Source organism: Megascapheus bottae, chromosome 6 (assembly GCF_031878675.1).
Source record: "Megascapheus bottae isolate mThoBot1 chromosome 6, mThoBot2.hap1, whole genome shotgun sequence".
NCBI lineage: Eukaryota > Metazoa > Chordata > Mammalia > Rodentia > Geomyidae > Megascapheus > Megascapheus bottae.
In genome coordinates, this window is record NC_143514.1 from 49,091,210 (window position 1) to 49,107,791 (window position 16,582).

Below are 16,582 nucleotides of genomic sequence, written 5' to 3' on the forward strand. Positions count from 1 at the left end.
CAAGCACTTTAACCACTAGGCCAAACTCCCAGCCCCCACATTTGGTCTTAAACACTAATCTACTCCTTTCTTTCTCAGCACCTCTAACTCTGGTGGCTCACTAGGCTACTATCCCCTCCAAGTCAACTTTTTCATTATTGCCTCTAAACTCCCTTATGAAAGGGCTGCTCTACCCTGTCCCACAGTCCTGAGACTAGGGGGTTGGTCAAACTGACTAATAGTCTGGGAGGTGACTCCCTCCCCTTCTGTCTTCCTGCCTGCCTGTGGCTCTGGCATTAATACCCACACCGCACATACAAGACTCTGAGGTTGAAAGAAAGATGTCATCCACACAGCCTTTTGAGATCAGGTCCTAGGATGTTTGCTTCCTGAGGAGCCCTTGATACCCTTGGTGGGGGACTCCTGCTAAAACCAGGGCTGACTAGCAGAGCTTTCCTAGGAGAGCAGCCCAAGATCTGGATCAGAAGTTTCCCTCCCTGAAATTCCTAGACCAAGTATGCTGGGGGCAGGAGGGGGATGGGCTGAATGCTTTAAGGAGGGGAGAGGAAGGGAGAGGAAGGGAAAGGAAGGGAGAGGAAGGGAGAGGAAGGGAGGAGGGGGAGCCTGGCCTCCAGCAGCTGTGTGAGGAACACCGAAATAGAGCTGCTAGAGCTGCAAACCGGCCAGAGGAAACAAGATCCTTTGGCATCCTGGGCAAGCATAGCCTCCTGGGTTGAGCTCATGGACGTGAATCCTTTTCCTTTATCTGTCACCTTCTGGAGGTCTGCCTCCCTCAAAACTAGTTCTAGGACCCAGGATTTCTGCTGCCCCTGTTTCTGGCAGCTGAGAAAGGAAGGAGCTACTTAGGTCTGGAATTCACCTCATCCTTCCTCCTCCCTCTCACTTCACCTGCCAGTTCTTTCGTTCTTCATCTGTACTGGAGGTTGGGGGCCGAGGTGGGGGAGAATGACAACAGTTCCTTGACCCCCCAGAGTCATGTTCCCAAGAAGAACTGCAGAGTGATCAGGCCTGATCAGGGGAAGGCAAACTTGAGCAGCCTAGTTGCTCAGAGGGGATCTGAGGGAAGGTTCTTTCTAGAGGGAGATGGCATCTCCCAGCCAGGACCTGGAAACATTAGCTGGACTGGGGTCGGAGAAGAGGCCTCAGGCAGAGGATGTCATTAAGTGCAAGCTCTGTGGGGATAAGGCATTTGAGTAGCTAGTGCCCAGTGTAATCCAGGGCCTAGGAGAGGGTTTGATGTTTAATAAAATAGGGGTCCTAAAGAAAGAGAAGGAAAAAAAGAAAGAAAAAAGAAAAGGAGGGAAGGAGAGAGGAAAAGAATGGGAGAAATTCTATTAGATCTAGGTCTAGGTGGAAGTGGGAAGTGGCGCTTCCAGAATCTCAAAGTACAGTAGTTCCAGGTGGCTGTAGCTCCCATGGGTGGGGCTGAGCCCTGAGTGTGGCTTTATCTAATCCTATGGGGGTAAGTAGTGTCTGTTTCTTATCTCCCCAAGGGCCTTGAGTGACTTTGAGGATGGGATTTTTTTTTTTTTCTAGCCTGGGTCCCCTGGTGCTTGTATAGAAAAGTCTGTGTCCACACAAGATCAGAACCCGTGCTGGGTGTGGGAGACACACAGATGACTCAGACTCAGGTCCTGCTCTCCCGTCTGCTGGGGGAGACAGACAGCAAACAAGGGTCTACACAATAGAATGGGGAATTCCTGTGCAGGTTCAAGCAAATCACACTCAAGCCCAGGTGACCAAGGGATGGGTTCGGCTCTGGGGAGGTTTCAGAAGGAGATGTGGATGAGAGTGAGATGGTGATGTTAGCCTTGAAGAATGGAAAGAGAAGGGGATTGGTAGGGGAGACATCCCAGACAGAGAAGCTTGCAATGAAGATAGGGGCAAGTCTCGGGAAGCTGGGGCCTGGGACCCAGCAGGCAATGGCAAGCTGGGGATCTTCCTTGAAGGCCATCCAAGGGTGTTTGGCCTTGCCTCGGATCTAACCACCTTTTGGATAACTATGCTGGCACCTGCCCGCCTAGTTGGAGTTGCTGAGTGGTCCTGCTTCCAGGGAACCCCTCAGTTACTTCTGGTCAGAAGCAGGAAGGACAAAGGCACCTCCCTGCTCTCCCTGCCTGGTTGGTCCCATCATCTCCTTTAGCTTCACCAAGAATACACCAACCCTGTGCAGGCTCAGACCACAGGGACTAGTCCCCTGGCACAGGGTCCCAGCACATCACTCCTCTGTTCCCCTTATGCATGCTCTGGAAGGAGGGGCCAGTCCTTTTGCAGAGGGTGGAGAGAAAGAAGCAAGAAGGGAATCTTAGCTCGGTAGAACATCAGCCTACAAAGATCTGCCAGTCTTTTCCATTTGACAGGCAAGGAAATGACTGTGTAAGTGGCCTATACTTTGCTTTGGTCTCTGAGGCCGACAGGGCACTTACTAGGTGAAGTAGGTGGAGAAGGGCAGTGCTTCCCTCAGCCAGGACCCAACCAGTCCTTATAGTCTGTGGGCCCTGCAGACTCCAATGAGTCAGGCATCTTGTGAGTCAATCTGTTGACAAACCATCCCTAGCCATTCTTTGCCCATCAAAAATAAAAGGAAGTCCAGGGAAGGGTATGAGCAGACCAATTTAATTAGTGTGGGCTCTAAGGTACCTTAAGTTAGTCCTATTAAATTAAACTGCCTAGGGGAAAAATATAACTGTAATTATTTCCTCCTCTGCCCTATCCATGTGTTTTTATCTCCAATCTCCAAGCTTCTTTCCTCATTGACAAAACAACCCCTTTAAACTCAGGGGTAGCAAGACACCCCAAACTAGGGCTGTGTCTCCTTCTTCTTCCCCTTTTCCCTGTGAGCTCTAGGTCCCAGCAGAGAGCTGAGTGAATCCAGAGGTGTCCGCAGAGCCTGGCTGTATTCTAATTTAGGGAGGCTGTTACACGGAGCAGAACATTATTCCAAAAATGCACCCAGAGTCTCCTTCCTGAACCAATGCAGATCCGTTTGCTGCGGGGCATTTCTTTTAAAAGCCCCCTTTCTCCCTTCTACAGAGCAAAATAAGCAAACTTTAATGGTAGGGAATTATTGTTTATTTTGTTGAAATCTAGTTCTGAGTTTTCCTACTTGAAACGTGTTTTCCCCAGGACACTGACCTATCCTTTAATTGTTTGGTGCGAGGCATGTTAGGGGGAGGGGCGTTACTTGTTTATTGGAACAGCGCAGTTAAAAAAAAAAAATCAACCTAGGCTAACAGTTTCAAGGCTCCCCTAAAGATGTATCCAAACAGGCAGCCAATCAGCGCTTACACAGCTTTTTCTGCTTGACTCTTTTAAAGAGACAGTGCCAACAGTGTTTTATCACATTTAAAGAGAACTGCGCTCTAAAAAACAGTCTGAAAATGGGGGAACCTTCCCCTATTTTTACCATTCTCGGGTCTTCAGAGTATCCAAGGAGGGACACATAGGGTGTTTTCGGGGTTCTTTGCCAAGGTAGAAAAGAGTCAGAAGCAAATGGCTGGGTCACTGCCAGCCCCCCTCTTCCCATTGTACACCTGGGTCATTGACAATGGAAGCTTCCCCTCCCCCCCCACGCCCGACTTTCGTCCCCCCACTCCCCAATTTAAGGTCCATTTATTTGAAGTTTTCAGATTGCTGCGGCGGGCAGTCAGAGGCGCGGGGCATCCAGGTGACGCCCCCGCCCGCGGAACTGCACCCTTTTCCGTGGAGATGCCGCGGGGCTAACTTGCCAGGGGTGGCAGACCTTGGAAATTTGGGGAAAAAAATCACTCTCCCTTTTCTAATCTCAAGTCCCCGATCCTTTGCTACGGCTCCCCAAAGCACGCTAGAGGACATTTTCGCGCGGCTCCACTTTGGGGTTTTCCAAAGTATTTTAATGATCTAGTAAAGGAGCAGCCGCGCGCCTCGGCGCCGACTCCAGCAGCCCAGCTCAGCGTGGAGCCCGTGCCGACGCTCGGGGAAGCGGGGCTGGACGTAGAGAGGCCCGGGGCGGGGCGCGGAGCTGGAGTCTGGGGAGGGGTCCGGGTCGGAGTCGGGGGCGGGAGGGGGGGAGGGCGAGATAAGGGCTGGGCGGGCGCGAGCCGCGGGGGCGGCGAGGCGGGTAGGGGAGAGAGACCCGCAGGAGGGGAAGGGTCGCTCCGCCTGGGGTCCGAGCCGCCTCCCCCGGACGCAGCCAAAGCGCCCCGGCCCCCGCCGTGCGCGCCGCGGGAGCGCTGGCCAGGCCCCCCATTCTGGAGCCGGAGCCCAGAGGGTCCCCGCCCCATCCCAGCGCCGGAGCTCGCTCGCTGCAGCCGCGGCCAGCGCCGAAGCGGGCAGCGGCTGGCGGAGGCGGCGCAGCGGGACTGCCGCGGCCGCGCTGACAGGCGTCCCTCCCGGCCGCCGGGCCCGCCCCCGCGCGCCGATTGGCCAGGGCGGCCGTCCGTCGCGGGGCGTGGACGCCCGCCGCGCTCCTGCCGGGGCAGCCACGTTCGGTTGAGCTCCAAGTAGACCAGCGGCGGCGGCGGCGGCAGCGGCAGCGGTGCCGGAGGCGCAGAGGGCGGCGCAGGCGGAGCCGAGCGGCGGGCGCGCGGGGAGCGAACGAGCGAACGAGCGAGCGGCGGGCAGCCGGGCGGGCGGCGGCGCAGCGCAGGCCGAGCCGCGCGGGAGGAGTTCCAGGGCGATGGGGCCGCGGCCGGGGCTGACGCTTTGACAGCTGGAAAGAGCGCGGAGCCAGCGCCGGGGAGGGAGGGAGCGCGGCGAGCCGAGCGCGAGCAAGCGGGCGATCGCCGGGAGGGGGCCGGGAGCAGGGCAGCTCGGGAGACCGGACGGTAGCGGCGGCGGCGGCGGCGGCGGCAGCGGCAGCAGCGGCGGCGGCGGGGCTCGGCGCCCTCTTCTCTGCAAACCATGTTTGCCAAAGGCAAAGGCTCGGCGGTGCCCTCGGACGGGCAGGCTCGGGAAAAGTAAGCCTCTCGCGAGTGGTGGCCGCGCGCCCCGGGCTGCGGGCGGTGGGAGGCAGGTGGGCGGGCGGGGGCCGGGGTTGCTCACCCTCCGGGGGCCCCCGGGGCTCCGCGCGCCTGCCGGGCCCCTTCCCCGCGGCCGTGGCGGCGGCGTGGGGGAGCCCATTGTTGGGAGTCGGCGGAGGCTGGGGCACACCGGGGAAGGGACGGCGGGGGCAGCCAGCCTCTGGCGAGCGGCACTTGGTGTCCGCGGGGCGCGTCGGGCGCGGGGGGTCCGTGGCGAGGGGTGGGCGAGGTCCCGCCGCGAGCCGGTGCGTTCGCCCCAGCCCCGCGCTCCCCGCGGCGGCCGCACTTTGCCCACCGGGCGCGGACAGGGGGCGCGTGGCTTCTGCAGCCCCGAAGGCTCCTTTTGTCCGTCCGCGGCGTGAGGAGTGCGTGCCGGGGGCTTTGTTCGGCCGGGAGCGCTCTCCCTTCTCTGTCCGCGGCCTCGCCGCCGGCTCCGCGCCCTCCGGGGCGCCCGCCTGGGCAGGGGAGGCGGCGCCGGCTCGGCCCCAGGCGTGGGGGGACAGTTGTTTGAGGGGAGGTGTGGAGGGCGGCGCTTTGCTGCCCTCTCCGGAGCTCGCCGGTCACCCAGACCGGGGCTGTATCTGCTCGGACCCCCAGGCCGGGTGAACGTGGCCAGGAAGAGTAGATCAGGAAAGGGAGGGTGGCTCTTGGGCTCCGGTGGTGTGTGAGTTTGAGAGACCTGCCTAGGTGGTGGGTTTGGCCCAGGCGCCTGCCTGGAAGTTCAAGTTTGGGGGTTCTCCTGTTCTCCAGACCCACGGCAGCGCGTTCCTGGTACCCACCCCTTAACTGCTCACTCCACGGGCCATGCTTGAGGTGATAGCCGCTCACCTCTGCCCGCGGTTACAATGGGACTGTGGAGATGGGGTTCAGAGCCTGCTGGCAAGGTCCAGAGAGAGCCTCAGTGTGATCTGACCCTCTCTTTCTCTCTCTTCCCTCTACCCCCTTGCCAGGTTAGCTTTATACGTCTACGAATATTTACTGCACGTAGGAGCACAGAAATCCGCACAGACCTTCTTATCAGAGGTGAGTGGGCACCCCCCCAACATCCAGTTTCTTGACACCCCTTCCTCCCCACTCTTCTTAGAGCCTTTGTTTTCAGGAGCAGCCACTGTGGCCACCATTTTGAATTTTTATCACCTTTTGGCATTTATTGTTAGTTGGTCTTCACAGCCTTTTGGCTCCAGGAAGCCCCTGCCTGTCTGTCCCTCCTTTCTGCCCCTCTAAGCAGCCTCTCTGGTCCCTCTGTTCCAGATTCGATGGGAAAAGAACATCACGCTGGGAGAACCTCCTGGGTTTCTGCACTCGTGGTGGTGGTAAGTTGTGTGATAGTTTTGTATATGTGTGTGTTTTGTTCTGAACCCTGGGTCCAAGTGAACAAAAGACAGGAGACCTGGAGCAGCCCTTCACCCTTCACTTCTGCTGTGCACCCAGATCAAAACTGGCCAAGCAGGAAAAGGACCAAAGACTGCTGCCTGAAGTTTTTCTCTGGTGTTTCTTTTTCTGTGGAAAAACCAAGGAAAACCTTACTGGGCCAGGGTAGAAACTTGTTACTTTTCTGTCTCACTCTGGGGCACTAGGCAAGAGCTTGGAAAAAAACTAGAAGGGTTTTGTCAATCCTGCATGCTGCTTTAATTAGGGAGAGTGGGGGCAGGGCAGATGAAGGGGACACCAGGTCTGTTCTGCTACTGGGCTGTCCCTTCCTCTTTCTTCCATAAGCTCCAGGTCTCAAGAGAACATCTAGTAGTGGACCTGTTCCAGAGATCCAGAGAAAAAGCAAGAAAGGGCTGCACTTCCTGCACACTGATTCACACTGACTGGACCTTCCTTTCCCCTGTGCTCCCCCACCCCCAGCATCCCTGAAACCACAAAGCTTAGTATTATCCAGAATTTTTAACTGGTCAGAGTAGGCCTGGCAGGGTGTCTGCAGCTGTCCTCAGGGGCTCTCCCTCTCTTCTTCTCTCCTTATCTGTGACCTATCCAGGTCTAACCTGCTGGCAGGAGGGAGGCTCAGGGTCCTAGACAATGACTTGTCATTAGGGTGTGATGTGGGGGTTTTGTGGGACTGATAGGTGAAATCTTCCGCATTCTTTCGAAAGGGAGAACAAAATTGGGTAGCTTGTGATATTTTGGAAGAGTGTAGGAGAATGTAGTGCCATGTATTGGGATCTTGGGATCTTAGCACTTTAGCATTAGGTTACTGTTTCAGGTCTCTTTGAACAACAGGAGGATGGAAGTGTCTGTTCTAACTTGTGCAGAGAAAATGAGTTTTTAATTACTTCTGCCAACCTGCCAACTGCCGAGTTGGAGGTGTCTGGTGTGGCGCAAGGATTCCACCTATGAGGGTGGGTGATAGGTTGGCTGTCTGTTTTTAGGCGCAAGTTGTGGATGAGGTTGGCAGGTCTGATTGCCCCGGATCTTGAAGAAACTTGGGCTTATGAGTGTAAATTTCTTAGAAGGGACTGGAATTTCCTGTGTGGAGAGTTGATCCATGTGTAGCACTGAAAACAGGAGGAACATTCCTCAGGTCCCTGTTGCAGCTAGCCAAGCCCCTGGTTTTTCTGTTGCATGGAGTCCCCTACAGCCTCTCCATCCTGGTACCAGGATGTGTGAGGTTGGTTGTGCTGAGCTCAGGTTGTGGTGGATCTGAGTAGCTGAGGTCTGATTTGTTAGAAGTGACTAAGTGTGACTTGACACTGAGCAAATGACTGAGGCTTTCTAGAACGGGAAGAGACACTGGAGCATCCTATGCTGATGGGCAGACTGCCTTATCCACACACCTTGAGTGAGATGCTTGTGTGATAACCGGAGCTGATTTGATTCAGCCAGGAGAACTGGCTCACATATCAGACCACAGTTCAAGGTCCCACTGTGCCCTTCAAACTGGGTCTGTCTGGACCTTGGTGTCTGGTTTGGAGGTGTTTCTGTGTTTGTATAACTATGTTCTGGTTAGTAAAGGACTTGTGTGTTGTGTGTTCCTAACAGTATTGGAGTGACCATATGGACTCATACAGAACAGAGGCTGGGGTGCCATTTCTGGGTCCCTTGTCACCTTACCACTCTTCACTGGATGAGTGCTTTCTAAAGAGGGCCTTATGTCTTGTTCAACAAGGGACAAGAGGCTGTCCACAGCCTCTCCTAGGGCTAATTGCTGTGTGTTCTTTGGTGGATGGGTGGGGGTGCAGGTTCTGGGATTAAGAACCTGTAAGATTCCCTTCATTGCCAGAGTGGCCCATATTGCTGTGCCTGTGAATCATAGCTGTGCCCTGACTTTGACAACTTACTCTTTTACAACATGCAGCTATTTGGGTTTGGAGTGACATGGGATAGGCGTGGATTCTCTTCTGCATTAACACCTGTGATCCATGGGTGTGTGCTGTGAATCCTTACAAGCCTCAGTGGCCTTGTGTATAAAGCATATAAAGTGAGGAGAGGATCCCCTTTCTTAGTGTCTGGTAGCCTCTAACAATATCGGCTGTGAGAGGCATCCAGCACAGAGGAGGTGCTTGGTGGAAACAAACCGTTGTTCGTTGTGTAAATGCCTGGCTTGTCAGAAGAGAGGTTGGATTTGTTTTGTTTTGTTTTTAGGCTGCGTTTGCCCAATGAAAATCTTGGGAGACCTGGTGCTGTTAATACCATGAATTGTGCACTTGCTGGATGTATACAAGTAATAATTAGTAACCTGATCTTATTTTATTTTCTGACTTGCAGCGTATTTTGGGACCTTTACTGTGCAGCTCCTGAAAGGAGAGACACTTGTGAACATTCAAGTGAAGCAAAAGCCTTTCATGATTACGTGAGTAACAAATTTTTAATCCTGGCAATAATTACAGGGTTGGATAACTCTACCTTCTTTAGTACCGAAAACATCTACACAGCCAATTGGCAATGGTCTTTATTTTCTGCTTGCCTTTCTGTTCTCTTGCTCCCCCATCTCCCTGTGGTCCACCTCTCTGGACCCTCCTGATGCAGACTTTTAACTTATTGAATGGTATTTTTATCATGCTACCATAATGCAAAAAAAAAAAAAATGTAGACGCCTATCTGGAGAATTAAGTGGTGTTTGTAGAGCTTAGACTCCTGGATGGAAGGTTTGTATTCAGAGTAGACAATTAGTTGGGAAGGGACTGAACTTGTTTGGTGTTGACTTAAGGGGAAAACAAAAACAAAAAAAACATATATGGTCACAATCAAAAAGTAAAAAAACAAAACAAAACAAAAAAACCGAATGTAAAACCTATGTTTCAGAAGGGGTAATTGAGTGAGAAATTTGATGGAATGGACTCTTACCCTGCCTTCTAGTAGTCTTTTCAAATTATGGATGGAGGATGGAATCTGTTGTATCTAATAGGATCTAAAAGGATGATGAGTATGCTGAGATATTGAGCTTATTTGTGATCCTCTGCCCCAAATAGTCTACTCAAAAGTGATAATTTCATCAGACTTTAATGCTTTCTGCTCTTTTGCTTTCTGTCTGGCTGACTGTCTTCAGGTTTATGAAATTATTTTCCAGACAAATAATTTCATGTCTTTCCAACTCCCACAGCAATTTCCTGCAAAATAAATGGGGAAGGGGACTTTGAACTTGGGTTGGGTGGTCATACTTTATGATCTATTGAAGCAAGTTGGTGTGGTTTCCCTTACAGGAAGATGGGAGGAGAAGTGTCTATAGGTCTTGTGTGGCCTCCTTTCAGTTCTTGTTGGCCCTAGAAAGTGAGTCTATGTGTGTGTATGTGTATGTGTATCACATGTAGAGTGTGTGTACATAGTAGATTATTTATTTGGTCTTTCTCTTTAGTATCAGGTGGGTAGGAATGGTTCTCAGGCTCTGGTTAAAGAAGTTGGTTCTTGGACACCATCAGGTCCTACCTTCTTGGCCAGGCCATCCAAGACCTTTGCATGCTGTTTGAAACTGGCTTGGGAGACCAGATCTCATGTGGGTGAATTTTATAAGTTGTCTAATTTAGTGATGTAGATATGGTAAAAATGTTTCCAGTAGTATAAGTTGAGAGACTGAATGGGAAGTTCACTGGGTTTGAGCGTGTTTGGTATGATGGACTTTGTTTTGTTTTCTGATCCTGGGGCTTGAACTCAGGGCCTGGGTGCTGTCCCTAGGCTTCTTGTGCTCAGGGCCAACACTCTACCACTTGATACACAGTACTACTCTGGCTTTTTGAGTACTTTATTGGAGATTGGAATCTCATGGACTTTCCTGCCTAGGCTGGCTTTGAACCATGATCCTCATATCTCAGCCTTATAAGTAGCTAAGATTATGGGCATGAGCTACCAGCTTTTTAGTAATAAAAAGTTAGTATGCTTTTGGAATAGAATGCTGAGGAAATGGACCAGTTCTTATGTCCTTTCCAGGGTTTAGAAGGAAGCAGCCATGTAAAAATACTCAATGAATTTGATCTTTCTACCAAGCAAAAATCTTGCTCAATTTTTTTTTTTTTTTAAAGACTTATAAACGGGTCAGTCCTACTTGGCAAATGGTTTCATATGGGTGGAGTTTCAATCCAGCCAGTCTTTCTGTCTCCTTCAGTCCTCCAAAAATGCTAGAAATCAAGCCCAGAGACCTTGTGAGTGACAGGCAAGTACTCTATCAAGGAACTCCTCCTCCTAAACCCCTCAAGCCAGTCTTTTGATGTCAGGGATCTGTGCAATCTTTTTCCTTTCAGAGGTATCACTGGTACCTTTGAAGCAGGTTTGTTATTCTAGAGTGCTATGAGAGTCTCGGGCAGTCTGTGGTTTGGTCTCCTGTCCTGGCACAGCATGACAGCGTGCTGTTCTGAAGCTTATACATACTTTGCTGCCAGTGACATGTTAAGGAATGGCTCAGTAGACTTGTGCAGATTGTGACGTTTAGAAGATGCTGCTCAGAGATGAGGTCATACTGATGGAGGTCTGTGACTCATAGATCTGAAGATCAAACCCTCTTCTCCTAGATTGGGATCCATCTGGTATCCTGCAGCCAGAGTCAAGTCACAGTGGGGAGGAATAAGGTGATTCATGTAGACCGGCAGAATGAAGAGGTGGCATTGAGTTGCAGGGGTGGTAGCAGAGAAGCAACTGGAAAAAGAAGAAATACTCTGCTTGTTGATAGAATCATTACAGCTTCTCGCTGACCTCTCTTTCTTTTGCCTATAATGCATCTCTGTCCACTTAAATCACATCTAACTTTTATGTTCTCCTTGGAGACTTCACTATGTTGTGGTTCTAGGTCATCTTACCTCAGTCTTTTGAGTCGATGGGATTATGTGCTCCGTAGTGCTGGCCCTCAGAGGACTTCTCTGGTGATTTTCTGCACATGGTGGTCATTTCATTTCATTGTCCATAAAAGCCATTTCTACTACATCAACATCCTGGGCTTTGTGTTAACCACGGTGGGGGTTCAGTCCTTCATTTCATTCTGCCAGTGACTCTATGAGGAAGCACATTTTGTAGATGGAGAAACTGAGGCATAGAGATGGAATCACAGTGTCAGAACCGGGTGGACACATAACTGACCCAAGTCTGTTTTTAATCCTTTTTGGCCCGGCCCTAGGGGGTCAATGGTAGGCATCATTTCTCTGTATTCTTCTGGCTTTTTCATGTTTGTCTTTCAGTTGCAGCTTATTATTTTTTTCCATGGCAGAGTCTATATGCTATTTATCTCTTTAGCCCCCATACTTTGTTCCCTTCCTTTTCCCCCCTCCCCCTTCCTCCTCTTCCTTTTTTTTGCCAGTCCAGGGGCTTGAACTCAGGGCCTGAGCATTGTCCACTCAAGTGAGCCACAGTGCTACTTCCAGCTTTTTCTGTGTATAGAGTCCCAGAGAATTGAACCCAGGGCTTTGTGCATGCTAGGCAAGCACACTACCACTAGACAATGCTCCTTGCCCTCATAGTTTCTTTTATATAGTAAAAGGACATGCTGATAGACTGGGGGAGTTAAGGGTAAGAACACAGGTGATTTGTGATTTGGGCTTAGAGAATCACAAGGTATTCCTTTAATGGCTTGAATTCTGTGTGTGATCTTTAATATGACAGTTTTAACACTAGCTAGCAAGTTGTTGTAAGTCCTAGAATAAATAAGAGTGTTGCCCCTCCCACTCTTTTTTGAGCAGGGACATACTAAGAATTGAACTGAAGACATTGCACCTGCTGGGCAGGCATTTTACCACTTGAACTATACTTCCTAGCCCCGTAAGTAAGAGTGTAAAGTGGCCTAGTATTTTCTGTCCAGGAAAGCTGAAGACTCATTGGTGTGCATTGTGTAGCCTGATATCAGATATAGTCTTTTGTGGGTAATAAGTGCCTAGTCCAGAGGGGTGAAGAAGGGGGCCTTGGTTTCTGTGGGTTCGAAAGGACTTCAGATAGAAGGTCCCTGAAAAGAGTCTTGCATTGGAATGATATCATGATTTAGGAAAGTCATTTCTCTTCTTGATGGCTGGTTCAGAGGTCAGGTGATCCCACAGGTTCCTACTAGGTCAAGACTAAGACTTGTTGGGCCTGGAGTGAACCAGGTGACTTGGTAGAGAGGGTGTCTAAACTGTTCTTGACTTGGTGGGTTTTTATGAGTCAGCATCTATTTTCCCCCATCACACCTGGCCACTGGGTTTTCTTGGCTCTCGTTATTTACCAGCCCAAGAGCCCTAATGTTAGCCAATGGTAACATGGTGTGCTGAGGACTGAGTACTAGGGTGGAATTTTTTGAGAAATGGGATTGCCCTGTATCAGAAGAGCATCTGAGGTGGCAGGAGGATGACTGCTGGCTGTCTGGTGTGATTTCCTTGCTGTTCCCCTCAGTGTTGAGGAAATCCCCTGGGGTCCCACTGGTGGTCCCTCTGGGTTCTCTGGCACATTAGTCTAATCTGTTCTTTGTTGAATAGGCACTCTCAGCAAAGAGTGTATCAGACCATAGACCTGGACTGTCTGGCTGCTTCTCCCCTTGAAGCTCCCTAGGGTGGAGCTTTGGGTGGGTAGCAGTGTCTCTGGTGTCTTTCTAGACCCTGCCAATGCTTTCCACCTGTGGTAAATGGTTATTTGTTATCCCTCTGGTGGCAGGAGATACACAGAGTGAGTGAGCCCTGTAGTGTGACCTCTGAGCCAAAGATGCTGGCTTTCTGGAGCATCATTATACTTAGGCCTTATAGCTGCCTTGCTTATAGATGAAGAAACTGAGACCTGTCTTAAGGACAAGCTTAGGAGAGGACAGGGTAGGACTAGAATTTTCCTCTTTCCATTTTATGGCTCTGTTTTTGATAACTCTCATCTAGTAGCAGCTCCTTGCAAATAAAGGGAGCATGTTTGCTTAGATTTGGAATATGTCTGGTACCTGCTTGCAGAAAAAATGTCTGAAACAGAATGAAAGTGAAGCTCCTGGGAGGTGAGTGACCAAGTCACCAGCAGAAGTGAGACCTGACTCAGCCCTGAAAAGTGGGTCTGTTATGGTGCAGTGGTTCTTGGCTTTGGCAGGAGAAATGTAATAAAAAGCTATGGGCTTTCTTTCCAGAAAAGGCATATGTTCTCACGAAGGCGACTTTGTACATGATTTCAGGGGGTTTATGGGCTATTGCTCCCCAAATCTCAGTTCCCCTGGGATTCCCAGTGAAGAACTTGGGAAGGATAATGGTCAGGGAGGCCTGTGACTTCATCCAGTTTCTTCTGCTTGCCCCAGTTTGCTGCTCTGAAGCCCCCTTTATGCTGGACTCATCTCTCCTTCCACCCTTGGTTGGGAGACTTCATCTCTGGGAAGCTTAGTTAAGGAAGATAGTACCCCAGAGTCGTGGGCGTGGGCGGGAGCTGAGGTATTTGTGGCTAGGTGGCAGGGGTCCAGCGTCCTTGGTGGGTTTGAAATAGCAGAGTGATATTTGAGAGGGTTCTTCGTGGATATGCTGAGCTGAGGTTCCTGCCAGGCAGGGAGTGGCCACGCCTGCCAGAGCCCACTGGAAGGAGGGGAATGACTGGGTGGCAATGGGGGCAGGAGCAGGAGGAGGCCTGCAGCTGGGCTGTAAGGGCTGGGGGAATGCTGTTCCATGATAAGCCAGTCTTGCTATCTGCCCCGAGGTCCTGGCAAGTTCATAGCTTGCCTTTGGCTCTGACCCTTGGCATCCTTCTGTGGCAGATTTTAAAAATGCATACAGTTTTGTTTTGTACCCCTTCCTCTTAGAGCTTAGACTTTGTATTGAGTCCCTTCTTTGGGCTCCCACCCTGTTTTCTACAACTCCTCTTGACCCCAGAGGCTGCCAGACTTCTCCATCGGTAGCTAATTAAACATTAAATGAAGGACTGGAATTGCATTTTGCCAGAACTCGGGCAATGTGGCCACCTTAATGGGTTTCAAGTGGCGGCAAGACCCCACATTGCAAACGCTTGCCCTTTATTTCAAGGCGGGAGGTGAGGCGGGGGGAGCAGTGGGGACCCAAACAAAGTTTTTGGCAGTGGTCACTTCATTTGAACTCCCAGACCAGCAGTGTGCACCAGCCTTGTGCATAATGCCATCTTTGTTAGCTAAGCATTTGCAAACTTGGACTGAGAGTGAGCTCTGTGCCAGCCAACACTTGAAGGGAGCCGGGAGACACCCAGCACTTCCCGAAGTATCCCTTAGTTCATCTCCCTTGTGTAAGAGAGACTAGTTCTCTAGTGGGAACCTTAGGCCCAAGGTGCCTGGGCCACCTCTGTCTGTGTGGGAGTGTGAGTATTTAAGTTGTAGGAAGGAGAAGTGTGGGGGTTGTATTTGAGGCCTGCCAGCCACTGTCAGCCAAGATAACAGGAATGTTACACTGGCTGTAGCCTTTTATAATAGTGTCTGAGGCTTTAGAGTATTTAGAAAAATTAATCTTTTTTAGCTTGGTAATAATTCTGACCACGGCACAAGTGCATTAAGCGATTCACACAAGCATGTTTCTGGGAGCTGACAGCAAAGAGACATACACTGCTTGTTTTTTTATTCACCCCATGATGGGGTTCTCTGTAGCTTTGGAGAGATGAGTTTTAGGAAACTATCTGTACTATGCTTTGCTTTTCCTGGGTCTTGACTGCTCTGGAGTTTGGAAAATTTTGGCTCTAACTAGAGGCTTAGGCTCAGCCTTGAGTGCATGTTCAAATTTATCATTTTTCCTGGCAGGCAGATTTTGGAGTCCTCAGTTTCCCCATTTATACAATGGGAAGTGAATGGCAGTTCCTCGGCATGATATGGCGAGTGCTGAGTAATAGGATCTGTGCACAATGGTTGTCTTTTTGCCTGGGTCATGCTTGTTCAGATTGATTACTCTTCACAGTCCCAAAACTCCTACCAGCATATTTTTCAGAGAGAGCAAGTTGACCCTAGGGAAGGGGCATTGGACCCTTGACTTTGCCTTTGATGCCCTCCTGAGCCAGGGTTCCTCTAATGTGTCACGGGCGCCCTCCTTGTATCCTTGTATAGCAGTCTTGTTCTAGCTTTGCATCCTCATAAGAGACAGAGCTGGTGGTCCTGCCACAGCTGGCACTGATAAACACTCCCTAGAGATGCCTTCAGTCCTTATCTGTTTTGGACAGAGGAGTCCTGGGCCACGCCTATGTGTGCTGCTTCAGTTCGAATGGTAAGGCCTAAAGGGCCTTCTGTGAGGCATTAGGTGTGAGTTGTAGCCTCATATTCCTGGTGAGCTATGAGCTTTCACTCCTCAGCCTCACCCCTTTCTGTTAAATGGGCAGACCACCACTGTCCTTGTGCTGCCCCCTGCACAGGTTGGTACTGGGAGCTTGAATTCAGGGGCCTACCACGTAAGCCACACTCCGGATTTTTTGCTTTAGTTATTTTTCAGGTAGAGCCTTACTGTTCTGTGGACTGCACTCCTGTTGCTTGGGCCTCCCTTGTAGTAGCTAGGATTATTCCACCCAGCTTGTTGGCTGAGATGGGGTCTTGCTAATTTTTTCCCTAGCTAGCTTTTAAAACCATGATCTCCCATTCTGCACCTCCACAGTAGCTGTGATTACAGGCATGTGCTGGTCTTCCTGGCCTTGAAAGCTCTACTTTCTGATGGCTGGGTGTACAATGATTGGCAGCAGGAGAGATTGGGGCAGAGGAATCTTTGTGTGAGAGGTGTGTGACAGTGAAGTGTGGCCCTACGCTCACTTGTTGAGGAGCTGTATGGATCTCTGGGTCAGGCAGCCCCAAATGCTGGAGATGGGGGTGTCATATGCCACGTGCACTCCAGCCTGCTGCTTGTGAAGATGAAATCAGATGGCACCAGGATGACCCTTGCCAATACCTGGCCCATGCTTGTATCTGTTTCCTCCTTTTCTACTTCTGTGCCAGGAATCTGGAACAGGTGCTTTTCTGGCTGCCTCTAGGCCTTTCCCCATGGCACCAAAGCACATGACATGGCATTTTTGCTCCTCTATCAACGGATCCTTCTGTAAAGTACATCCCAGTGTGGAATGTGGCTGGCCCCCACCCCTGGCCTGTTAGGAGGGAAGATCTCTCTTCCATTCTCTCCCATAAATTTCACTGGGGCTAGTCACCAGTGGCTTACACCTGTAATCCTGGCTGCTCAGGAGGCTGAGTGAGATCTAAGGATCAAAGTTTGAAGCCAGCCTAGGCAGACAATTCTACAAAACATTTA

General features: G+C 50.8%; 1 protein-coding gene across 4 annotated transcripts in view; it reads left to right on the forward strand.

The window, feature by feature from the left end:
- The first annotated feature begins 4,488 nt into the window (after positions 1-4,488).
- Ssbp3 (single stranded DNA binding protein 3) overlaps positions 4,489-16,582 on the forward strand; it is a 152,344-nt gene continuing 140,250 nt past the window's right edge. For 2 of the 4 annotated variants that reach the window (XM_090334768.1, XM_090334770.1), the window contains exons 1-4: positions 4,492-4,937; positions 5,951-6,023; positions 6,252-6,313; positions 8,709-8,793. In XM_090334768.1, the coding sequence (XP_090190894.1) occupies positions 4,882-4,937; positions 5,951-6,023; positions 6,252-6,313; positions 8,709-8,793 (276 nt within the window). In that variant the 5' untranslated portion in view covers positions 4,492-4,881. Of the gene's footprint in view, positions 4,938-5,950; positions 6,024-6,251; positions 6,314-8,708; positions 8,794-16,582 lie in introns of all 4 variants that reach the window. The other 2 variants (XM_090334767.1, XM_090334771.1) reach the window with 2 other exon arrangements.